The following is a 26,132-nucleotide window of genomic DNA, read 5'->3' as shown; positions in this document are numbered from 1 at the left end:
GGTTAGCACTGCCACTCAGGGAAAAAATAACCAAACTGGGAAAGCTTCCCGAGTATGGTTAGCATAAACATACTTTGTTCCTGCTCTGCACAAAACTTGAAATCTTTGAACTTAATTTAGCAAATTTTAATTTTACACAAATAAGAAACATGAGGCACTTGGTATAGCTTGTAGTAGGAGTCAATGGAGAGTTGAAGTACAGTAGGCGGGTACAGGTTCAGCAAGCCGTACAGCAAACGGGTGCAGGTATAGTAGCAAAATGGGCTGGAGCTGGAGGCGGGTACAGCACACAGGTGCAGGTGGGAGGCAGGTATAGTTGAGGTAAAGCAGGTGATGGAGAGAAAGTAGCTGGCCACCACCCACGTGGGGGAAATATTCTAAAGTTCCATGCAAAACCTTTTTTTAAAAGGTTACAAAGCCTTAATACTTATTTAACACTTATGGGCACCATCCAAAGAAAATGTCTAGCCCAAATTTCAAATGTGTGTGAACACATTAGCTTATAAACATTAAAGTTAACCATAGCTTATGGATTTCACATTTTAAAAGGGCCAAAATGGTAATACTTACCACCTGTTCACACGCCACACCAATGTGTCAGCAAGCAGCACTCCCACGGTACATTTGGGGCGTCCCCGTCCAGTGTACTGGCACAGCAAAACAGGCAAACACACGCAAACAAATCATGCAAAAACAAGTTTATGCATGCAGTCATAAATGCATGTGCACATGTAGTGGACGAAATCTCCCTTTCATGAAACTTGTACAAAAAGTTCCTGTCGGGCACAAAACTGGCGCGACAGAAATATGAATATATGTCCTGGTCTTCCTATGGAGTGACAATCCCATAGGTAAGACGCCATCCTGGTCATACATGGGTGGCACCAACAGGCTCCCGTCCATACAGCACGAAGCAGGTCACACACGGGTGACACAAAACTGGTTCCCGTCCATGTGACGCAGTATTGGTCACACACGGGTGGCACGAATCTGGCTCCCATCCATGTGACACCAAAAGACTGGCCCTTTTACATGGGACACTAGCCTGGCCCCATGTGAACACGGCACAAATCTGGCCGCTCTATGGAGTGACAGTTCCATAGAAGTGGCTCCAGAAATGGAGATGGACCAAATGGTGACATCCCCTCGGCCCTCGGGCTTCTAAACAGTTGTCCTCAACTGAAAAGCCTCAAAATATGCTTGCAAAAGCTGAGGGTAGTTAGTAAAGTAATCCTCGTCTACCCACTTTGCATCAAGTGGCAAATAATTTTTAAATTTCACAAGGTATCTCTTGGAAAGCTTCCCATGTGGTAACTTTCTCTCCTTGTGAAACACAATCTGCTCTGGCTGGAGGATCTCCTCAAGCTCATCAATCTCGGGCGGGTCTTCTGTGACAGGCTCTTCTGGATCTGGCCCCACATACTTCCGCAAAAGACTCACGTGAAAAGCATTGTGAATCTTCCAATGATTGGGTAAAGCAAGCGTGTAGGACACTTCATTGATCTTGTCAACCACTTTGAAGGGTCCATAATATCAGGTGGAAAGCTTTGGATATGATTTCTCTCGTCCTGGCCTCTTCCGAAGCCTAGCTTTCTCAAATTTCAGCAATACCCAATCACCTTTCTTGACTTGCATGTCCCTTATATGCTTGTCAGCAGCCCTCTTATGCTTGTCTTGTGACCTTGCAATGGCTGTCCGCACCTGAGCAAAGGCTACATCCAAGTCACGCACATACTCATCGGCTGCAAAAATCTCATCCTTTGTACGAAGGATGGGTGGCAAGACCACTCTGCCGCCATAAATAATCTCAAACGGGGCCTTTCCCGTGGAGGCATGTACTAAGTTATTGTGGAAGATACTTCTCCCAGGCACTCTTTTGATTTGCCACATAACACTTCAACAAATCCAACACGGCTGAATTTGCAGCTTCACCTTGGCCATCCGTTTGGGGGTGATAAGCCGATGAGAACTCAAGCTTAAGTGCCCATGTTATCAAATAAAGCCCTCCAAAAGAGGCTCGTAGTCCTAGGATCTCTATTCCCAACAATGGACTTAGGCATACCATGATGCTTGAAGATGTAAGCAAGAAAAAGCTTCACCATATGATCAACTTTAATGGTTTTCTTGACAGGCAAGAAGTGAGCTTGCTTGCTAAACCTGTCCACAATGGTCCAAATAGCATCATTTCATGTTGGGATCTAGGCAAGTCCATAATGAAGTCCATAGTAATGCTTTCCCATGACTGCTGTTGGGTTTTATGCTGTGTATGCACCCAGGGGAGTGCTAGTGATCATCAGTAGGTTACTGGGGCATTTTTTACTTCAGTTAGTGGAGGTTTTTTTCCCCAGTTTTAGCTTAGTTTCACTTATAATGGTTTATAAGTGATTTGGTCCACCTTGCACACTTAATGGCCGGACCATGTGAACACACCTTTTAGGTCACATCTTTATGTGGCTATTGTACTTCATTTTATCAACACAAAATACATGAGCAGTCGTGTTCTCTCTCTGACTCTCACCCCTCTTGCTGAAGTGCCTTCGTACCATTCGCCGTTAGCTGCACGCCTAGAACGTGCAGCTCCGTACAGCACCTGTAGGCGACCAGTTCTGTTCAGAACTCTGCAGCTGCTTGTACAGTCAGACGCCAGCAGAGCAGAGCAGGTTCGCCCAGTTTCGTACAGTACTCTGCTCTGGACAGTAGCCGTACAGTCGACCGTACCTGCTATGTACAGCAGACCAGTACTTGCTGCGCCTGTTTCCGTACTGTTGTTTCGTACAGCCTGCGGTCAATCTGTACCTGACTACTGTTCCGTACAGCAAACAGTCGAGTGTACCTGCAAAATAACATTTTTTGGTAAGCTTTACATGTTTTGAAATTTGGGCATTTTCTCTGTGAAAATTTTCTGGCAGATACAGGGAGATTTTCTTGCAAAGAAATCTCTACAGGGCTTTTGCAAGGTTTTGGGTGCAGTAACTTTGGGCATTTTTGGGCATTTTGGCACTGTGCGAACCATTTTTGTTGCTCTACTCAGTCAGTGGTGCATTGTGTTGTACATTGAGAGTGCAGGCATATTTAGGTCAGCTGTATTTAGTGGAGTACAGTTGCTTTCAGGGTTATTGCTTTTGGGTTTTTTGATACACAGGTACAGCATTGTGCACTAGCATAATGGCAAATCAACAGCAGAGTGATGTGTTCACGTACTTGTCTAAGGAAGACAAGTTGGATGGCATGAACTACTCCTTGTGGAGTTTTATGCTGAGAAATGTGCTCGTGGCAAAAGGTCTTTGGGATTTTGTTAGTGGTGATGAACCACGTCCAAGTCCATTGGCTCCAGAGACTCCTCCCCAAGGGGGTGCTCGTGGAAAAGGACAACAGGCACATGCACCAGGTCAGCCTCTGCCTGTTCAAAGAACAAATGCTCAGAAGACATGGGATGCCAAAGATGCACAAGCCTTATCACTTATTGCATTGTCAGTACAGAGGTCTATTATACCTCATATTTGTTCAGCTGGCTCTTCACGGAATGCATGGGTGACTTTGGAGCAGATGTATGCTGCTCATAATGAGGCACGGATCTCATTTTTGAAAAGAGAGCTGGAAAATCAGAAGATGCATGAAGGAGATGATATGTCTAGCCACTTGAAAAAGCTGCAGGATTTAAGAGAGCAACTCATCAATGTGGATGAGATTATTCCTGAGACACAGCTTGTATCCACCATCTTAAACTCTTTGCCAAGATCCTACTTGGCTTTTCATACCTCTTTGAACCTCAGTATGAGGAATGCTGTTGAGCCCCTTAAGTATCAGGAACTTGTTGCTCTCTTGTTACAGGAAGAGCAAATCAGGAAGAACATGAACATGAACACAAGTGCTGAACAAGCATTTACGACAGGTCACAAAGGGAAAGGCAAATCTCAGCCAAAGAGTTCAAATCAGAATTCAGGTGATGGTGGTTCATCTCAGGACACCAAGAAAGGTGATGGATAGACCAAGAAGAAGGGCAAATGCCATTACTGTAAGAAGCATCACAGAGTGTAGGAAGAGGATTGCCAAAGAGAAGGCAAAGGAATCTGGGATGTCTGTAAATGATGCCTGTAAAGCTTCTTCGGAGACTGCTTCTTTTGTTGAAGACAGGGATTACTGTTTCCACACATGCAGTTATGATGCCTCTTGGTCTTCACAGGCACTCAATGTGATTGAGCATGCATGTACTCGGTATTTTGATAGTGGTGCTTCAAAGCATATCACATCTCGCAGGGATTTGTTTTGTAATGTTTGCCCTGCCCTTGTTGGCAAAACTGTTCAGTGTGCCAATAACGCTTCATATCCAGTTCGTGGCATTGGGGAGATTCAGCTCACAGCCATTGATGGCTCTATTCTTCACCTTACAGATGCCTTATATGTGCCAGGGATAAAGAAGAATCTGTTGTCCATTTCTTCTTTAGCACAATGTGGTATGCAAGTCAACTTTGATGATGACAAATGCATGGTCAGAGACAAAGCTAATGCCTTGACCTTGATGCTTACTGGTACATTATGTCATGGACTTTATCAGTTGGATGCATTTCAGCCAGTGGATCAGTCTGCTTATAATGCATTCACTCTTACTTCAGCTATGGTTGATGCGGAGTTGTGGCATGCTCGCATGGGGCATGTAAATTTTGGTAGTCTTATGCTTATGCAGCGACATAACATGTCGACAGACCTACCTCTTATGGAGAAGCCTCAAGATCACATATGTGAAGGATGTATTTTGGGAAAAATGCATCGGTTTTCCTTTCCACGTGATCAGGCTCTACGAGCAACTGCAAAGTTGCAGCTTATACACAGTGATCTTTGTGGTCCCATGCAGACGAAGTCATTAGGAGGTTGCTTCTATTTCGCTACATTTATTGATGACTTCTCTCGTATATGCTGGGTCTATCCGTTGACACAGAAATCACAGGTATATGATGCATTTTTGGCCTTTGTAGCACTTGCTGAAACAGAGTCAGGATGCAAGGTTAAGACTCTCCGTTCTGACCGAGGGGGGGAATATGTGTCACACGTTGAATTCCTTTCTTGAGAGTAGAGGTATTAAGCATCAGTATACTACTCCTTATACTCCACAGCAGAATGGGGTTCAGAAAGGAAGAATCGGTCACTCATGGAGATGGCCAGATGTATGTTAAAGGCAAAGAAGCTACCACATATCTTTTGGGTGGAAGCTGTTATGTGTGCTTGTCATATTTTGAATCGATGTCCCACAAAGGCATTGGTTTCCATTACTCCTTTTGAGGCTTGGCATGGCCGCAAGCCTTCGGTATCACATTTTCGTACTTTTGGGTGTCTTGCATATGCACACATACCCAAAGAGTTGAGGAGGAAGTTGGATGATAAAGCCACAAAATGTATTTGTGTTGGGTATAGCCATGAGAGCAAGGGCTACCGGTTATATGACCCATTGTCCAAGAAGATATTCACTAGTCGGGATGTGATTTTTGATAAAAAATCAGAAATATCCATGGCTGGTTATGATGTAAATCAGGCTGAAAATGATGTGTTTGAAGGTCTACTACCTATGGAGTTTCATTCCACAGTTGGTGATCCAACCCATGAGGGTGCAGGACAGCCAGCTAATCATGAAGATGGTGCAGAAATTCAGCAGGCAATTGAGTCAGAAGTTGAGCCAAATATGGGGCAGCAGGCTCCACAGGTCAGACACATACCTAGATGGTATTTGAGGACATTACAGGACAGCCATCTAGAGGGTCCTCTTGCTGGCCGTACTCGTAGGGACACACGGACTAATGAGCATGCACACATCATGGATTTAATATGGTTATGGCAGTGAGTTTACAGGATGATGATGAGCCTGATTCATTTGTGGATGCACGAGACATTGGAACAAAGCCATGCAGGATGAACTTGATTCTATTAAAAAGAATCAAACATGGGATTTGGTTGATCTGCCCAAAGGCAAGAAAGCCATTGGTACTAAGTGGGTCTATAAGTTGAAAAGACATGTAGATGGATCCATTGACAGGTACAAAGCCCGTCTAGTTGCAAAGGGCTATGCATAGAAGAAGGGCATTGATTATGAGGAGACATTTGCTCCTACATCCCGTATGTCGACACTTAGGTGTGTCATTGCATTGGCTGCACATCGTGGTTGGGTTGTTCATCAGTTGGACATCAAGACTGCGTTCCTAGATGGGGACCTCGAGGAGGAAGTTTATGTACATTAGCCCATAGGTTTTGCAGAACATGGTCATGAAGGGAAAGTATGCAGGCTGAAAAAGGCCTTGTATGGTTTGAAACAAGCTCCACGACCTTGGTATGCAAAGATAGATGCTTTCCTGCTCACTCAAGGTTTCGTGAACAGTCCATCAGAAGCCACTTTGTATGTAAAGAAAGAAGAGAAAGATCTGCTGGTCATCAGTCTTTATGTAGATGATCTTTTGCTCATGGGATCAAATGATGACAAAATTGCAGCTTTTAAAGAGATATTGCAACAGACATTTGACATGTCTGATTTGGGGCTCGTACACTACTATGCAACAGACATTTGACATGTCTGATTTGGGGCTCGTACACTACTATTTGGGCATACAGTTTGTGCAGGATAACAGAGGCATTGGGTTGTTGCAATCTCGGTATGTTGCTAAACTTCTGGAGAAGTTTAAATTTCAGGATTGCAAGCCTATCAGCACTCCTATGGAGCCTGGGATGAAACTGTCACTACAGGATGACAGTATTTTATTTGATGCCACTACATATGCTCAGGCTGTTGGGTGCCTTATTTACTTGTGTACTACATGGCTAGATATTCAGTATGCCGTATCTCAGTTGAGCAGATTCATGCACAGCCCGCGATTGTCACATTGGCAAGTTGTGAAGCGTGTATTTCGGTATTTGCAGGGTACCTTGTCTCTTGGATTGCTTTATCCTGAGGGGGGTGACATGCAGCTATATGCTTACAGCGATTCAGATTGGGCTGGTGATTTTGATACCAGACATTCCACTAGTGGAAATTGTTTCTTTCTTGGCTCTTCATGTATTTCTTGGCTACGCAAGAAACAGACCACAGTGGCCACTTCGTCTTGTGAGGCAGAGTACAGAGCAGCTTACACTACTACCGTTGAGTGTGTCTGGCTGCGTCGTCTCATGACTGATATGGATATTTCAGTGGAGGAGCCTACACCTATCTATGCTGATAGTCAGAGTGCCATTGCCGTGGCCAGGAATCCTGTGTTTCATGCTCCGCACGAAACACATTGAGATTCACTATCACTTTGTTCGGGAAAGACTCCAGGCAGGTGATATTAGTCTGATTTACTGCCCTACAGATTTGAATGTGGCAGACATCTTCACCAAGGCATTACCACGTCCGAAATTCGAAGCATTCCGCACTGCTTTGAATTTGTTTCCTTTTGGTGGATGATGTACAGTGATCACATATCACTCCAGGGGGGTTTGTTGGGTTTTATGCTGTGTATGAACCCAGGGGAGTGCTAGTGATCATCAGTAGGTTACTGGGGCATTTTTTACTTCAGTTAGTGGAGGTTTTTTCCCCTAGTTTTAGCTTAGTTTCACTTATAATGGTTTATAAGTGATTTGGTCCACCTGGCACACTTTATGGCCAGACCATGTGAACACACCTTTTAGGTCACATCTTTATGTGGCTATTGTACTTCATTTTATCAACACAAAATACATGAGCAGTCGTGTTCTCTCTCTGACTCTCACGCCTCTTGCTGAAGTGCCTTCTAAACCCTAACCCCAAAAGCTCATACCCTACAACTGCGAGGGAATAGGCAACGGTTGAAGCAAACCTGGAGGCTTTTGCCTATCAAATTTCACCTTTTGGCAAGTAATACATGCTCGTACATATGCCTCAATGTCTTTACGCATGCTTGGATGGCATTTTTGAGTTGCAAGAAGGCATCTTGCTCATTCGAAGTCCATTTGAAGGTGGCTTTCTTCTTTGTAAGATCATGCAATGGCGAGGCAATCTTGGCAAAATGCCGGATGAGTTGCCTATAGTATGAACATAATCCAAGAATGCTACGCACTTGATGTACCTTTTGCAACTCTGGCCAATTTTGAATGGTTTCAATTTTAGTAGGATCCATTCTCACATCCACTTTGGATACGATGTGTCCCAAAAAGTGTATCTCTGAGAGGAAGAACTTACTTTTCTTAGCATTTATGGAGAGTTTATGCTTTCGCAACTCTTCAAACACTGTAGCCAAATGAGTCTTATGCTCCTCCTCATTCTTGGAGAAAACCAAGATGTCATCAAAGAATACACTGTGAACTTACGATGGGGTCGAAATATCCTGTCCATCATAAGGTTGAATGTTGCCGGGGCATTGGTAAGGCCAAAAGGCATTACCATGAATTCATACAATCCAAAAGCTGTCCTGAATGCAGGTCCCACATGAATCTGGTGGTAACCACTCTTCCAATCTATACGGCTGAAACAAGCCGAACCATCAAGCTTATCCAAGATGTCATCTATGCGTGGGATTGGAAACGTGTTCTTGATGGTGAGCTTGTTTAGAGCTCGATAATCCACGGCGGAAAGATCCATCCTTCTTTTGCACAAGAAGTACGGGAGAACAAAAGGGTGAGGAGCTTGGCTGAACCAAACCCTTTTCTAAGAGCTCATTAACCTGCTTCATAATCCCCTCTTGTTGTGTAGCACTCACATGATATGCGGGTTTGTTAGGTGGGGAACTACCTTACACAAGATCTATGCGATGATCCTCAGGCCTCTCAGGTGGTAGTTCTCCTGGCAATGCATCGGCAAAACAATCTTTATATGCATTAAGAAAATTCAGCCTATCTTGAGTCAATACATCCACATTCACATTACTTTGTTTAATTTTGTCACGAACATAAACCAAGTACACGGAAAGACTCTTTTTCATTGCCTTATTAATTTGGATGTGAGATATAACTGGGATGGAATCCCCTTCCTCGCTCGCATCAATAACATGCATGCGGCCTCTATGCATAAATGTGATCCTGTTGGTTTTATATTCTTTGCAAGCCTCAAGCCTATGATGCCAAGGATTGCCAAGTAATACATCACATCCATTGAGTGAGGCAATCAAAAAATGCTCATGATCCAAATAACCCTGAATATGAATGCCCAACTTTCCAATAACAGGCGTGACTTGCACCTCTTTGTCCACAAAAGTTGCCTCTGCTTCAATTTGAGATCCCATGTCCCCAATCTCTATGCCCAAGGCGGTTGCCATCTGTGTATAGATGAAATTATCTGTTGCACAATTATCAAACATGAATAGGGTGGTTTGATCCTTGATTTGTCCCCAAGCTTTGCATACCACTCCCTCTTTGCCATCATGCTCGGTGGTACCCTGCACATTGGGTATGGCATGCACATTTGCCTTTGGTGGCTTGTCTTCATGCTTTTGCTTGCGGGTAGGGCATTGCTACTACCACAAGAAAAGCATTTCCTCTCTTTGGCATATTGCTCCCTTTGCTCGGGGGTCAAGCCAAACTTGTTCTTCTTTGGTGCAATGTCTTTGGATGGGTTCTTTCAGCTTTACCACCCTTTTGGGCTTCCTGGAATTTTAGGTGGCTGTCCACCTTTTTGTAGATTTGGGACAGCCCTCTCTTTGCCCTTGGAACCTCCCTGATCTTGCTTAATTTTTAGCACCAATTGCTCCGTAGCAAGAGCAGATGCTATGAGCTGTTGAAGAGTGTGTTTCAGATGCAATTCAATGCCTGAACGATAAGTTGGTTGCAATCCGGAGCGAAACTTCCTCTTCCTTTTATCCTCGGAGAGTTGCATAAAGGGAGTTACCTCAAGCAACACTTTCCAAAACTTATTGACATACTGTTGCACACTTTCATTGTCTTTTTGCTCAAGTCTATCCCATTTTTGGGTGAGAGTTTGCTCCGCATTAGGAGGCAAAAATTAGGCATAAAATCTGTCCTTAAACTCTTTCCAAGTGCAAATGGGATCTTTGGTGGTCTTTTCAGTGATCCACCAATGGGCAGCTGTCCCCTTCAAGAACATGCTTGCATGACGAATGTGGACTTCTCAGTGAAGTCCTCATCACTAAAAGCAATGTCAAACTATGCCACAAAAGCTAGCACCTTAGAGGCATTATACTCTCCATGAAAGGCATCAAATTTCACGGACTTGTCCCCTGCCTTGAACTCCTTGAGTTTCTTGGGATGTGGTACATGTTCTTCTCTTTTTCTCTTTCCCTTATCCAACGGGGCAGCCCTCTCTCCATGGGCTTCATGGGCAATCAAAGATGTTTCAAGAGGCACGGTGGCATGTGCATTATGAATCTGTGGCCCCGATATATGTGACCTCCACAAATGATGCAATGTCTCACCACGAGACAACTCAATGGGCAAAGTCTGTCGGCTTGCATGCCGACCACTCTCTCCATGCACAAGGCCATCATGTCGCCCAATAGCTCCAACATGCACATACTTGTTGTCTCCTGTCCCATGAGGAGTAGATGCATGGCGAGAAGTGACTGATACCTCTTCCTTGTGTATAAAAGACCTCAACCGTTGAGATGCTGGGTCTCCTTGCTTCAGACGAGGTGGATTCTTGAATACTAGCTCTCCATCCTCTCCTTCCTTGAGATGACCCTTGTGGATGAGATAGGAGAGTGCCAACTCCCTTGGCTTCTTGCCCACTTCACCTAGCCATGGACTCAAAGGTCATATCCACCATAGCATCAACTTTCCTTGCTTCGTCATGCAAAAATTTCAGCTCTTGCACCTTTGCTTGCAAAAGCTTCTTCATGTGCTCCAATTCAGCCCTCAAAGCATTGGGCTCATCCTCATGCATGGACTCTTTTCCACGGGATGAATGTCCCATGAATGCAGTGTCATAACCTCTCTCAAGAGGCTTGTGCCTTCCAAGCAATGCATTAGAATCACGTGAAGCACTTGATTGACCTCTTGAATCTGGCACCTCCAAAGGATTACCTTGGCTGTCCATTGAGTCAAGTGTCTGTGTATGCTTCCAATCTCAAAACACTGTCTCCTCTCGAGAAAGAGAGACGATCGAGCTCTGATACCAATGTATCCGCTCCCTACAGGAGGTCTTCAAATCGGAAGACAAAATACACAATTTTAGATCACTTAACTAATATCAATAATGGACATTATTAGCAACATTAAAATTGAAAATGACCAATAACACTTGACAACAACATTGGGGTCGGAAAGGGCCAGTCCCCCCCCTCAATACATTTGTATTTCTTGGAGTATTTATATGTACAAGTGTCACGGGCCAATAGGCTAGATTTTACCTCACATGGAGTGAATACAACTCTTACTTGTCGAAGAAGTCTGGATAGTCGAAGAAGTCCCAAGGCATAGGCACACTCCCACCTTCACTGGGTGCACACCTGCCTTTCACTGGTCTTCCGGGATCGTGCACCAACAGGCACACCTGTACTAGCACAGGCAAAGGGGTACACCGCGGAGGGAAACATTACCTAGTTCTCCCAGATAATCTTTGCTCCCAGATTCCCTAGTGTTTCTAACCTTCACTAGCTCTCATAAATTCTGAGGGTGCGGTTAGCACTACCACTCAGGGAAAAACTAACCAAAGCTTCCTGAGTATGGTTAGCATAAACATGCTTTGTTTCTGCTCTGCATAAAACTTGAAGAAATCTTTGAACTTAATTTAGTAAATTTTAATTTTGACACAAATAAGAAACATGAGGCACCTTGTATAGCTTATAGCACGAGTCAATGGAGATGCATTCACTTCACCATGCAGTCAGGTCCACTTAGTACAATAAGTACAGGTCTTGGTACAGCAAGTTTAGACCTGGTACAGCAAGTATAGGTCTTGGTACATCAAGTACATGCCTGGTACAGTTCAAGTACAACAAGGTACAATCAAGTACAGCAAGGCACAATTTGGTATAACAAGTACAACTTGGTATAGTCTGGTATAAGTACAATCTGGTACCGCAGGTACAAGTGCAGTTTGTAGGTAGGTATAAGGCAGGTGTGCATGTATGTCTAGGTACATAACACGGGCAACAGGTATAGGCAGGTACAACAGTCGTTCAGTAGGTACAGCACACGTGCAACAGGTACAGGCAGGTACAAAAGTCGTACATGTACAACAGTAGGTACAATACACGGGCAGCAGGTACAGACAGGTACAACAGTCGTACAACAGATACAGTCAGGTTGCAAGTGTGTACAGTTGAAGTATAGCAGGTGGGTACAGGTTGAGCAGTCGTACATCACACGGGTACAATAGCAAAATGGGTTGGAGTTGGAGGCGGGTACAGCACACGGGTGGAGGTGGGAGGCAGGTACAGCTGAGGTAAAGCAAGCGATGGAGAGAAAGTAGCTGGCCACTACCCACGTGGGAGAAATATTCTAAAGTTCCATGCAAAACCTTTTTTTAAAAGGTTACAAAGCCTTAATACTTATTTAACACTTATGGGCGGCACCATCCAAAGAAAATGTCCAGCCCAAATTTTAAATGTGTGTGAACACATTAGCTTATAAACATTAAAGTTAACCATAGCTTATGGATGTTACATTTTAAAAGGGCCAAAATGGTAATACTTACCACCTGTAAATACCAATGTGTCAGCAAGCAGCACTCCCACGGTACACTGGGGGCGTCCCCGTCCAGTGTGCTGGCACGGCAAAACAAGCAAACACATGCAAACAAATCATGCGAAAACAAGTTTATGCGTGCAATCATAAATGCATGTGCACATGTAATGGACGAAATCTCCCTTTCATGAAACTTGTACAAAAAGTTTCTGTCGGGCACAAAACTGGTGCGATAGAAATATGAATATATGTCCTGGTCTTTCTATGGAGTGACAATCCCATAGGTAAGATGCCATCCTGGCCATACACGGGTGGCACCAACAGGCTCTCGTCCATACAGCATGAAGAAGAAGGTAACACACGGGTGGCACAAAACTGGTTCTCGTCCATGTGACGCACAACTGGTCACACACGGGTGGCACGAATCTGGCTCCCATCCATGTGACACCAAAAGACTGTCCCTTTCACATGGGACACCGGCCTGGCCCCATGTGAACATGGCACAAATTTGGCCGCTCTATGGAGTGACAGTCAGACAGTCCCATAGAAGTGGCTCTAGAAATGGAGATGGACCAAATGGTGACATTGGTAATGTTTCTTTGGGTTCCTCTGCCACCTTATATGATGTTTTGCATGTACCATGAATTTTCAAAAATCTGTTTTCAGTATACAAAGCTTCTCAAAAGGGACTTGGTGTGTACTTTGATGATGAGGTTATCGAAGTAATCGACAGGAAGACTCTCTCGGTTGTTGCCAAGCGGAAGTATTCGTATTGAGGATCCTGTCACACAAATGCTCACACCATCTTTTGTATCCTGAGTTTCGTGAGTTTAGCAATCCACTTTAAGACTTCAAACTTAAGAGATTGAGAGAGAGAGAGAGAGATGGAAACTGTACACCGCATGGGGTCCCGAATTACCCACTAAAGGGTCCCCTATCCCGTTACCGGAATAGTATTTGCTTTATTACTTTGAAGAGACTGACGGTGTGACTGACGATAAGCCAAACGCAAGATCTCTGAAGACCAAGAGTTGGGCTGAATTGTACACGGCTGTAGAAGTACCAATGATGTCCAATCTCGAGCCTATGCAGTCTTTCCAATGGAATGAGGGAAGGCTGCAAATCTGTAGCTGAGATAGGGGCTGTTTGGGACTGTTCTACACTATGTATGAATGCTGTAAATGAATATGAATGCTGAGTTTTACCTTCACCAAGTGGCTGTAGCAAAACGATGAAGATATGAATGCTGAAAACTGTATGTATGCTGAAAACGCAAAGGGGACTGAAGGCTGAATGCTGTAGATGCTGCGTTTTATTGCATAGAGGCTGACTTGCTCAAGCGTTGATGCTCCTGATGAGGAAAACGCTGAGGTATGAGGTGCTGAATTCTGCAATCGCTTTATGCTCCTTGTGCTGAAGGCTCTAGGCGATAAGGTCTTCAAGGCTAAATAAGTTATGAACTAAATGGATGATATGGTGGGCTATTTATATGGACATGGGGTGCTGGTCGGCTGGCTACAGGGCTGGCCGACTGCACTTGTCCAATAAAAATATAAAAATGATGTAAAAAATGCCCAAAAAATGCTGTAAAATATGGGAATAATACTAGATAAATATTGATGGCTGCTAGATGATATTTGAAGGCTTCTGCAATGGTCTGCTATGCATAAATGCACACATGTCTTGATGCAAACTCTAAGGCTTCTACTGACTCTACATGCACGAATGCATCTCTTCAAGTGGGTTAAGGGACTTGGACGGACTGACTGACTGTCTAAGGCTGAGAATGACCTACGTAGCTTGTGCCTGACTTATCTTGGACTGAGGATTACAATGGGGTCACGGCGTACGGCAATTATCATCCTAAAAGGTACTAATACTGTACAATGTTGCACTGATGATGATGAGCTAGCTTGTCACCATGCACTACAGTGCAGAGTGCATGTGACACCAATGGAGTCCATGATGGGGGTCTTTGGACACAGAGGCATTCTTGGATTGAGGGATACATGGAGATCCGGAAACCTAGTATCTAGAGATTGGTGCTCAACAAGCTCAGAGTTAGAGGCTTGAGTACTAGGGCTGTAGCCTGTTGTAGACATTGTGGGCCTCTAGGGTGTCTAGAGGGGGTGCCAACAAGGAGATAGTTTGGTGGTGTTCTGTAAGGAGCAGATTTTTTTTTTTCTTGGAGATAGAGTCTGACGACATCCTTTCTTGGGTTGAAGAGGGAGCACATTGTGTGGACTGGTGTGATACAGATTGGGTTGGAGATATGGACAACTGGTGGTTCATTTTTGGATTTTGTTGGACTTTTGGATCGGGAGGAGTTTCTTGGAGTAAGTGGCATAGGCGGGAACAGATCGACTTCTCGACTTGCTTTGGAGGTTTCCTTTTCCAGCTCCTTTGACCGGTTCCTCTCCTAGGATCTGAGAGGGGGTGTTAGCATTATTCATCTCCTGGTAGTGTGCCCAAGTTGTGGCTCAAGGGTGCCTAGATTTATCTCGGGCAGCACCATATTTTTCCGTGTGTTCAGGGCCCTTGGTTGTAGGGTTGGCCACCCATTTTCACATGTTTATTATTTTCTAGTCGTGAGTCTTTTTTAGAGCAAGTCGGCCAGCTCTTGACAGGGGCTTCCAGGCCCGGGACCTCCCTTACGGGAGTAGTTGTTCATCATGCCCTCACCTACGGGGACCACCCCTTGCATAGGGCTGTTTGTATCATTGCTTCTTCATCATTATGCAGATTCATTTCTTTCTCTCTGTGCCTATGTCTCATGCTTTCCACTGCGCACTTTTGACAGTGTGTAGGGGGAAAATATTTCCCATGCAATACATATTGTAAATATTATTATTATTAAATCTTAATAAAGTTGGGCACCCACACTAAATCAAGTGCCCAGTCAATGTTTTAAATGTGTGTGAACACCCAACCTTATAAACATTAAGGTTTACATTACTTAATGGATTTTACGTTGAAAAGGCCAAAAAGGGTAATACTTACCACCTGTTCACACGCCACACCAACTCGTCAATAGACAACACACCGATGACACACTAGGGGCGTCCCCATCCAGTGTACTAGCACAACATAGCAGGCAAACACATGAAAACAAGTCATGCGAAACAAGTTCATGCATGCAAACATAAATGCATGTGCACATGTAATGGACGAAATCTCCCTTTCATGAAACTTGTACAAGGATTTCTTATCGGGCACAAAATTGGCACGACAGAAATGTGAAGTCCTGGTTTTCCTATGGAGTGACAGTCCCATAGGCAAAGCACAAGTCCTGGCACGAGCCTTCCTATGGAGTGACAATCCCATGGACAAGGTCGACACAAATATTAGTCCTACCATGGAGTGACAATCGCATGGATAAGATGCAATCCTGGTCATACACGGGTGGCAACAAACATGCTCCCGTCCATATGGCACAATGCTGGTCACACACGGGTGGCACAAAATTGGTTCTCTTTCATGTGAGACACCAGATGATTGACCCTTTCACATGGAGCACTGGCCTGGCCACATGTGAACATGGTACAAATCTGGCCGTTCTATGGAGTGACAATCCCATAGAAGTGGCTCGAGAAATGTAGATGGACCAAATGGTGATAGTTATCCACGACTAGTTACTGGCAATGGGTGTTGTCCTTGTCCTCTGCTTAGTTGGCTGCACTTATCCTCACAAAGTGTCCTCCGGAGTAAGATATGGTTTCTTGGGCTTTGCAGTGCCAAGTAACAAAAAGCAAGTTGGAAGCTCAGCTCCCTTCTCTTGGAAGAAAAGTCCGTCCTCGTTTCGCAGGGTAAGGTCAATGTGTCTCTCAATGGCAGGATCAGGCACTTGCTTCAGTATAGAAGAAAGGTCGGACCCGGTGCTACTCGTGGGAAGAAAGGACGTTTGTCTAAAGATTGCTTGTCCAAGAAGAAGAAGAAGGGCAGAGGAAAGTCTTCATCCCAGAAGACAAGACACAGGACGATGATTCAAATGCTTCTAATGACTCATCTAGGGCTCCTAGGCACTTTCGGCGGAGGAGAAATTGGATGGTGTTCTTCTACAGTTATACAGATAGTTTTTCTCTGTGTGCTTCCAGCCAGAGGAGACTTGTGGGCGGGAGAGGGAGCTGTTAGTAGCTCCAATTTGTTGGTGCATGGAAACGGTGAGTCGGAGTTCCAAGCATGAAAAATCTAGTAGAACAAGGTCAACTTTGGGCGCTATGTAGTATGAACTAGCTGTGTGCCAGGTTCATTGCTTGCTGTAACAGAGACTATGGACAAGATGTGTTCTGAGTTCATTGCTCGAGGTTTTGGGATGTGATGTGTTCAGAGAACCATTGGAGGATAATGGGTGCGGATTGTTCGACAGCTCATCATTCTGTATACTTGGAGTTCACTGCACACTAGTGTGGGAATTCGCAACCAAGTAGATTTCTTTGCTGTTCAGGGTTGCATTTTTTTTCGAGGAGTTAGGTTGACAAGTGCTCTTTCTGAGGTGTATCTGATACTGGGCACTACTGGAGTGTCCATGGTTGCATCTTCGTCACCTTATCTTCTTCAGATTTTTTGCACACTATGAGCTGCAAAGGGGGTGTTAGCATCTCTTTGTGGTGTGGGAACATGACCTTTTATTGGCGCATATGTATTTTCATGTTTTATTATAGTCGTGGGCTGATTTAAGCTTGTTGGCCAGCTTCATCATGCAGTCGGCCAGCTACATGGCCTCCTTTCATCACTTGAATTCAATCCATTCACAAGCACATTGTAATGCTCATTTGCTGGCTCTTGCCATTGTAAGCCTCTTGCTAATCAATAAGGTGAGCTTGTCTGCAATCTCTCTCTCTCTCTCTCTCTCTCTCTCTCTCCCCTTCACCAAATCATGGAGAGCCAGGAAAGACTCAACACGCAAGCGAGCCCTCATCCTACAGTTTGCAGGAGAGACGGAGAGGGTCACCTTCATGAGGAAGAGGGTGATTCTACGAGGATTATAGGGAGATCCCATCTATTTGGATGACGACCTTACAAGAATGCAGATAGAACACAGGAAAACATGATGCCGAGAGTCCTACAGGCCCGGAAAGAGGGCAAGAGAGCATTCTATCGCGATGGCCGTGTCATCATCAATGGCAAGGCCACCGATTAGTGCCAGGCGGCCTATGGGACATCGGCTATGGAGGATCCAGATTCACAGATACACACAGTAGTTTGGAACTGCAATGGAGCACTTTGGACACATCCTGGGAGGATGGAGGAGGTCATGGAGGGACGGGACATCATACTACTTATAGAGACGCACCAGAGCCCCGAGAGGGGGCTACCCAAAGTAGAGGGCTATCAGTGGGAGTTTACATACAGGGGGACCACACGGCAGAGTACATCGAGAGGATTTGGAGGTATAGCAGTACTCTTCAAGCGAGAGCTACAGGAGCACCTACAGGTGGTAGCACGTGACCAAGAGGCTAGATACATGTGTATTAGACTGCAGCTCTCAGCAAACAGGGTGTTATACATTGCTCTATGCTACTTCTCTCCTAGAGGATCGAGATATGCCATGACAGCAGAGGATGAGAGTAGAGGCGAGGAGGAGGACACAGGGCCATTGGGAGAGTCACCATATGCAGCCCTTTCAGATGAGATCATACACTACTCCAACCTGGGGGAAGTCCTCCTTATGGGGGACTTCAATGCACGGACACAGAGCCGACAGTGCGACATTTATGATTTCGAGCACCCCAAGGTGATGCACACACTAGAGGTGGAGGACACGGGAGCTTGTAGGGTGTCAAAGGACATGGGGCCGGATAACACCAGATATGGTCATCACTTACTTGAGCTGGGAGCGCGACACCATCTCGTTATCTATAACGGGATGAGACAGTGGCAGGATTCACGAGCGCTGACATGCTTTCCACGATCAAGGGGGGGTAGCATAGTGGACTACATCATGGGTCCATGGAGACCACACAAGCAGTGACATCTTTCACCATCCCCCCCTGTCCTATTGGTGCGGATCACACGTACCTCTTACTGTCACTGGCGAGCTCCACACAAGCACCCACACAGCCCACACAGGCATCGCATACAACTTTCTACTTCACCCATGACTTGGCAGACATATATGAGCATCATGTATATGACGGGCTATTCCAGATGGATCCCTTGTCACCTCTAGACACACTCACCACCCAGCTGTCATCTCTACTACATACGGCCGCCACCCGGAGCTTCCCCCATCATACACACATTGCACACACAGATAGATCTGGGAGCATGCCCCAGAATCGGTGGTATGATGATGAGTGCAGAGAGCTATATAGACACCTCCGTGCCCAGAGAGCACTGGGGACCATTACACAGAGATAGGCGAGCCGACACATGAGGATCCTCACACGTCGTAAGAGGCGTCCATAAGAGGAGGCACAGTACTGGGATATATACCACCTACTCATGAGCAGAGATGCAGCCACTGCATGGCGCAAGATGAGAGAGCCTCGCCCTCGTACCTCGATTGAGGATCCACACACATGGCGCACACATGCAAAGAGCCTCTACCATATCCCTCAGCAGCCGCCCATACCACAGCCACAGGAATTCCGCCCTACCACCTCTACTTTCTTTACCGCCTCGATGGTAGAGAGAGCTATCCACCGGTTACAACATGGGAGATCCACTGATCACACAGGTATACAGAGTGAGCATCTTCTTTATGCAGCTGACACACTGGGACCCTTTGTTGCTCACCTCTTTAATAGGGCACTAGTGGAGGGCCTACCAGCTGAGTGGACTATGCACACCATCGTGCCTCTCCACAAAGCGGGAGACATGCTAGACCCCAGCAACTACAGGACTATCGTGATTGGTCATACATTGGCCAAACTTTATGGCGCAGTGCTTGAGGCAGAGTTGAGCTCATATGCAGAGAAGGAGGGACTGCGAGCACCAGGGCATGTTGGATTCCGACGAGCTTTCTCCACTATTGACCATATATTCACTCTGAGATGTCTGATTGACCAGGCTAGGGCGTGGGAGAAGAGATTATACTGTTGCTTTGTGGATTTCCGCAAAGCATTTGACACGGTGCCACGAGAGAGACTCTTCTAGCGCCTACAGTCATTGGGGATCCCATCAGAGATGGTTTGGGGCATCTATGCTTTATATGAGCAGGTCCTCAGGCGCATACAATGCCCCGGGGGGCTATTTGATGTTATTGCTAGCACCATAGGTGTGAAGCAAGGATGCCCACTCTCTCCTACACTATTTGGGCTATACATTGATGAGGTGACTGACTTCATTGGTCACGGTGGTGGGGACAGGGTAGACATCTCAGGTACCATAGTCCACATTATGCTATATGCAGATGATATTATTCTGGTCTTTGAGTTGCGGATGGGACTACAGCACCATCTCCATGCACTTGATGACTTCTGCACATAGAGGGGGCTTACAGTGAACCTTGGGAAAACCAAGGCCATGATTTTCCACACCTCAGGGCCGGTTCGACGACATGCCATCTTCACACTAGCAGGAGGACAAGTAGAGGTGGTAGACTCATGTGTGTACCTGGGGATTACATTTACGACTCTGCCAGGAAGATTTACTATGCACAGGCTGCCAGGGATAGACTCACACGAGGGTATGCAACTTTGGCCATGCTAGAGAGACAGTGTCACCAGGCACACTTCCAAGAGCCCCGCACGAAGGGGTGGTTGTTTGACACACTAGTCACCCTTGCTTTGATGTATGCTGCAACAGTATGGGCACCTGGGCTCGCCACCTCCACGTGGTCTCAGATAGAGAGGCCTCAGATTCTCATGCTCTCACGGATGATCCGCAGCAAACCCTCCGTCCCACATGACATTGTCCGGACGAAGTTTGCCGCACCTCCTATGCTAGTAGAGGCCCTCTTCCAGACGATCTGCTTCATACAGAGGATCAGAGATATGCCATCAGATCGACTCTCACATAGAGCTTTTGAGGCGTCCAGGCAGCTTGCAGAGAGTGGAGATAGGAGATCATGGTATTCACAGATGATACAGTGGCTCACTCAGCATGGTCTTGACATAGATCACCTGCCACCTTTCCAGTATGATATACATGCACCACACATCCAGCTCTCTCACAGTGAGAGGCAAGGTTGATGCCGTACGCACGTACGGATCCGTACAGTACGGTACAGCCGTACGGTACGGTACGGTACGGTACCGTACGGAAACATTTAAAAAAATAATAAATGGTGTGGCGTGGCGAAACGCGTGTGGCGACCATGCGCTTGTGGATAAGCGACCAAATTTTGGGCATTTGTGAATACTTGCACAATCGTGTGTACCTGCAAAACTCTGCAGAGCAAACTTCTTCGCTCTTCTTCGCTCTCTCTCACGCCCAGGCTTCATCATGCCGCGCAAGACTAACCCGAACTGGGCAATCCACACCAATGTCCTGAGGGTTGTTAACACCCCTTCTCAGCAAGGGTCAGGTACTCGGCTATGGGCATGCAAGTATTGCGGGGAGCAGTACACTAGCACCATAACTCGCGTCATCAAGCACATGACAGGTATCGGGTGCACCAATCAATGTGGTCCATGTGATAAAATACCACAAGCTGTGAGGGACCAATTGATTGCGGAGAATTGTCCTGCAATGGGTGGTGCAAGCAGTGTTAGAGGTGGTGAAAGTACGCAAGATGCTCTCCATGATGCTTTTATTGGAGATGTTACAGGTTCAGGTACAGTAGATGAGGGTGAAAGTCTTTCGGCTTCAGCCCAATCCACCACAGGCAGGAAGAGGGCACGTATTGCTGATGATGAGGACCTCCTGCCACAAGATGCGAGAGGTACAGGGGAGGCATCAAAGCAATCCACTCTGCGTTCTTGTATCTCATCACAAGCTTGGGTAAAGGAGCGGCAAAGGGTGGCAGAAATGGAGATTTGTCGTACTCTTATTGAGTGTAATATATCCTTCAATGTGTTAAGGACAGACCAATGGAAAAGAATGGTGAAAGCAATTGCGCAGGTAGGGCCTACTGAGACATGGACAGGTCTTGAGTATACGAAGATGCGTACATCCATGTTGGATGAGCAGAAGGCCTTGATAGACAAGGCGCTCACTCCTGTGAAAGCAGGTTGGCAGGAGTTTGGATGCACTATTATTTCAGATGGGTGGGCAGACATTCGCAAGAGGCACATAATCAATATCCTTGTGTCATCTTGCTTGGGCACCTATTTCTTGCGTGCCGTGGATGCAGGGAGAGCAGGCGACAGGATCACAGGGGAGTTCATTTATGGCCACATTCGACAGGCTATCCTTGAGGTTGGGGAGGACAATGTTGTGCAGGTGGTGACCGACAACGCCTCTAACTGCAAGGCAATGGGTCAAATGGTCAAGGCAGAGTTTCCACATATAGTGTGGACTCCATGTGCTGCCCATTGTCTTGATTTACTTATGGAAGACATTGGGAAGCTTGTTTGGGTGCAGCCCATTGTTGCAGATGCTGTAAAGATCACCACCTTCTTCCGCGAGAAGCATGAGGCTCTTGCCATCTTTCGGAGCCATAGCCCTTTGGATATGGTGGGACCCTCCAAGACCAGGTTTGCCTACATATTCTTGGTCTTGGATAGGCTCTACAAGATAAGAGATTCACTATCATCAACAGTTGTGGATCCAAGGTGGCGACAGATGCATCATTCAGAGGATGAGCGTACAAAATACTTGCAGAGGCGGATCCTGGATGATGATTTTTGGCAGCAAGTTCATAGCCTTTCAGTTGCACTTAAGCCCGTGTATGTCCTTCTCCGACTTACAGACATGGAGGGCTCAACTTTGGGGCTGGTCTTTCATTTGTTTATGCAAATGAAAGACCATGTTGCTCAGTGCTCCATGATGACTGCGCAACGGTAAGCAATAGTTCTAATTTCTTCCTCTTTCTTTGATTTTTATGACTTCTCGATTCTCGATTCTCTTAGCACTATAACCTAAGACATGTATGTTCAATCTCTCATTTTCAGCCGAGGTGAGATCTTGGACATTGTAGACAAACGGTGGACATTCATGAGCCGTCCCATCCATGCGATGGCTGCCATGCTCCATCCTCTCTACAGGTCGCCAGAGCTATGGAATAATACTGCTTTGAGCATGAAGCAGTCAGAGTATGTGGGAAGGATGTTCTCAGAGGAGGAGCAACTTCAGATTGATAGAGAGTTCACCACTTACATGAGTGGTATTGGTGCTTCATTTGCGAGACCTGTGTCATTGAGGAAGGAAGCCATGAAATTCCCTTTGACATGGTGGCACTCTTATGGAAGGGTTGGTCTTCCAAACCTTTCACGAGTTGCTCTTCGTGTTCTATCTCAGGTAACTTGTAATTAATCTCTAAAGTATACTCTTCGGAAATGAAGATTGATGTTTTAGCATTAAAAGATTTACAAATTTGCTCGCATTGCACTCATTTTTGCACAGGATTGCTCAGCTGGAGCATGTGAGCGGAACTGGAGCTCATACTCTCTTATACACACTAAGATTCGGAATCGCCTTAGTACTTCTCAATTAGAGAAGTTGGTGTATTGCAGAGCTAACATGAGGCTCGTGCGAAGCTACCATGCTTTGGGGTCACCGAAGCAGGTATAAATTGAAATTTGGACTCAAGAAGAACTTAGAAGTAGAAATTTTTTTCTAGTTCAATGAATATCCATTGTCCAATATGCAATTTGTGGCATGTTTAAACAGGTTGATCCAACACTACTCAAAATGGTAGATGAACCCAGCCCGGAGCTTGTGGATCGGCAGATTAGAGATGAGCAAGAGGAGATTTTGAGAGCTTTACATAGAGAGCTTGAGAGCGTGGATCGTTGTGTGACCCGCTCACGTGCACGATCTCTCAGCATTCCTCTACGCCCGGCAGCTCCAGATCCAGGCTCTGTGAGACGAGAGAGCATTCGCAGGGGAAAGCTTCCAGTTCGTCGCACCCAGCAGAGGCGTGCAAATGAGGCTGTCGAACTCATTCACACTCAGATTCCCGAGGCACATGACGAGGATGCACTGGAGCTTGTTGCTGCTGAGCCAGAGTTCGATGAAGAGGGCAATGGTATCAATGATGGAGGCATGCTCTCTTCAGAAGACTCATCATCTTCATCTGATGATGAGATTTGAGACTCTTGCGTCTAGACTCTAGAGTCTAGACAACTGTAGTGTTTCATTGTTTTGCTTTTTGCACTTGTGGACCAGGACATGTGCTGGCAGCTGTAGACATGATATTTGTACTCTCTTTTATCATCTATGACTTTCATGGTTCTTGCTTATATCACTATGACTGTTAACATGAGGTATTGTGTAATGGGCTTGGTAACTGATAATTGATTTAAACTTTAAGTAATGTGGTTCAGTCTTTATTTTAAGTATTTTGGTTGCTATGTCTACAAAATATTCAGGTTTCTAGGACTGTTTACAAATGGTACGTACTGTTTACGTACCTTAAAATTTGTTCCGTACAGAAGTACGTTCCGTACGTACTGATAGCTTGCCGTACACTACGTACCTTACCACCTTGGTGAGAGGAACAGAGTCCTTCGGTAGGATTTATGGCAGCAATACACTCAAGAGACTTGGATTACACCCAGTCAGCCTCTATCGCCGAAGATGCTGTACTACAGAGATCAGTCTATGCGTATCTCAGCGGATGGATTCATACAGAAAACTGGATACATGGATGTGTACATGCCTCACAGTGCCCGAGTGGTGATTGGCCAGCTTAGAGTGTCATCACACCAGCTTGAGATTGAGGCAGGTAGGGCAGCACGGATCCGCAGAGGAGAGAGGATATGCAGACTATGCCAGGAGGAGGTTGAGAGTGAGGAACATTATGTATGCAGATGCAGAGCATATAGTGTCATTAGAGAGAGAGACACCACCATCTTCAGTGGACATTCCTCACTCCGCCAGATCATGGAGTCCGCAGACCAGCGTAGATTTGGCCAGTTCTTGCTAGAGACACAGCGCCACAGAGAGAGACTGCTACGGACTCATACCATAGGGAGAGGTGGGCGACAGCTCCTATTCACTGATTTCTTCCAGAGATCTATCCCAGTGCCTACCCAGACACAGGAGGAGGTTACACTTCAGCGTGTTGCGGACCTCCGAGCTAGATGGAGACCGAGAGCACCAGGCTACCAGACTCCCAGACTACATCAGAGGGAGATCACAGAGATACGGGCTCGACATTAGCACCATATCCAGGAGCGGCTAGCTTACTTACACTCACACTCGGAGATCATGCTCTAAGGTATTTTTGCCTCGCCATCGCCTATGTATCACATATTACACCCCCATTATGGTATTGGTTGGAGCTAGACAGATCTGCATTGCATTCTTGTATACCCTGCGCATATAGGTTGCATACTGAGCCTCTAGCAGTAGTGCTCCATCCATCACACCCCCCCATAGCTCAGTACTTTCATAGTTTATTTCATGTTCATTTTGTCCTTTTTTTTTCTGGACATCCAGAAGACATTGACAGTTGTACATTGATTTGTCTCATAGGTCGAGTTCGGCCTCTAGTAGACGTTAATACAGCTTTCTTTCTTTCTTTCTTTCTCTCTGTCGCCTGCTTCGCATACTCCAACATAACTCTTGTGGGTGTCCACATCTAGAACAAAGGGTAGGCCGACTTCCAACTGCCAGCTAGGTGCCCGTTGCCAAGCTGTTGTGAGGTATCCTCAAAAGGAAAAGAGTAATCTTCCATGATTGGAAGCTGTTTCATAGCTGCTGTTTCCAAAAATCACGGAGGAAACGCATGGGGATGTCCTGAGTTTGCCAATGTATTGTTGTCGTTGGTGTACCATCGACCTCTGGCATCTGAATCTTGCGGCCATAGAGACTATATACTCATAATAGGGGATGTTGGGAGCATGCTCATGGCTGAAGGGATCGTGCCAGTGCCACTGACTTGGATCCCATTGTAGTCGCATCAACGGTCGGCCTCCTATAACCATAATCTCCATAATCTCTTTGTGGCCACTTTGGCTAGGGAGGGACGACATGCCATCTGTGGTCATGAAACCTGATCATTCTCTCTCTCTAAAGTCTAGCTGTTTACTTCGGTCCTCTGTTGAGGGGGGAACTGCTTGTTGGAATTAGGGTTAGGGTTGCAACAATGCACACACACAAGATAGAGAAGCTTGAGAGCACGCAAACTCAGTAGATAAGAATGAACAAATGTGTGTCAGATACAAAAGATAAGTACACACCCCAAAATGAGTAAATAAGAGGGTGTAGATACGAACGGGGAAAAAAACCTCCTAGTGAGGAAAAAAGTGCCCTGGTGGTCCTAAGTGTGTTCACACACATCACTATAGGGTTAGGGTTGCAACAATGTACACACACAAGATAGAGAAGCTTGAGAGCACACAAACTCACTAGATAAGAATGAACAAATGTGTGTCGGATACAAAAGATAAAATTTAAATACACACTCCAAAATGTGTAGATAAGAGGGTGTATATACGCATGGGAAAAAAACCTCCTAGTGAGGGAAAAAGTGCCCTGGCGGTCATAAGTGTGTTCACACACATCAC

General features: G+C 45.7%; 2 protein-coding genes across 3 annotated transcripts in view; both read left to right on the top strand.

The window, feature by feature from the left end:
- Window positions 1-26,132, top strand: part of LOC147615323 (uncharacterized) — a 75,491-nt gene that overhangs the window by 32,619 nt on the left and 16,740 nt on the right. The window lies entirely within an intron of this gene.
- On the top strand, window positions 20,837-23,884 carry LOC147615324 (uncharacterized). Its single transcript, XM_086779401.1, has 4 exons — window positions 20,837-22,460; window positions 22,572-22,917; window positions 23,023-23,184; window positions 23,290-23,884. Exons 1-4 carry the CDS (start codon window positions 20,962-20,964, stop codon window positions 23,710-23,712), a joined length of 2,430 nt encoding a protein of 809 aa, XP_086635527.1. The 5' UTR covers window positions 20,837-20,961; the 3' UTR covers window positions 23,713-23,884.

The sequence above is a fragment of the Cibotium barometz genome, chromosome 40 (assembly GCF_041138505.1).
Source record: "Cibotium barometz isolate CiBa-2024 chromosome 40, ASM4113850v1, whole genome shotgun sequence".
Taxonomy (NCBI): domain Eukaryota; kingdom Viridiplantae; phylum Streptophyta; class Polypodiopsida; order Cyatheales; family Cibotiaceae; genus Cibotium; species Cibotium barometz.
This window is presented reverse-complemented; position numbering and strand designations above follow the sequence as displayed.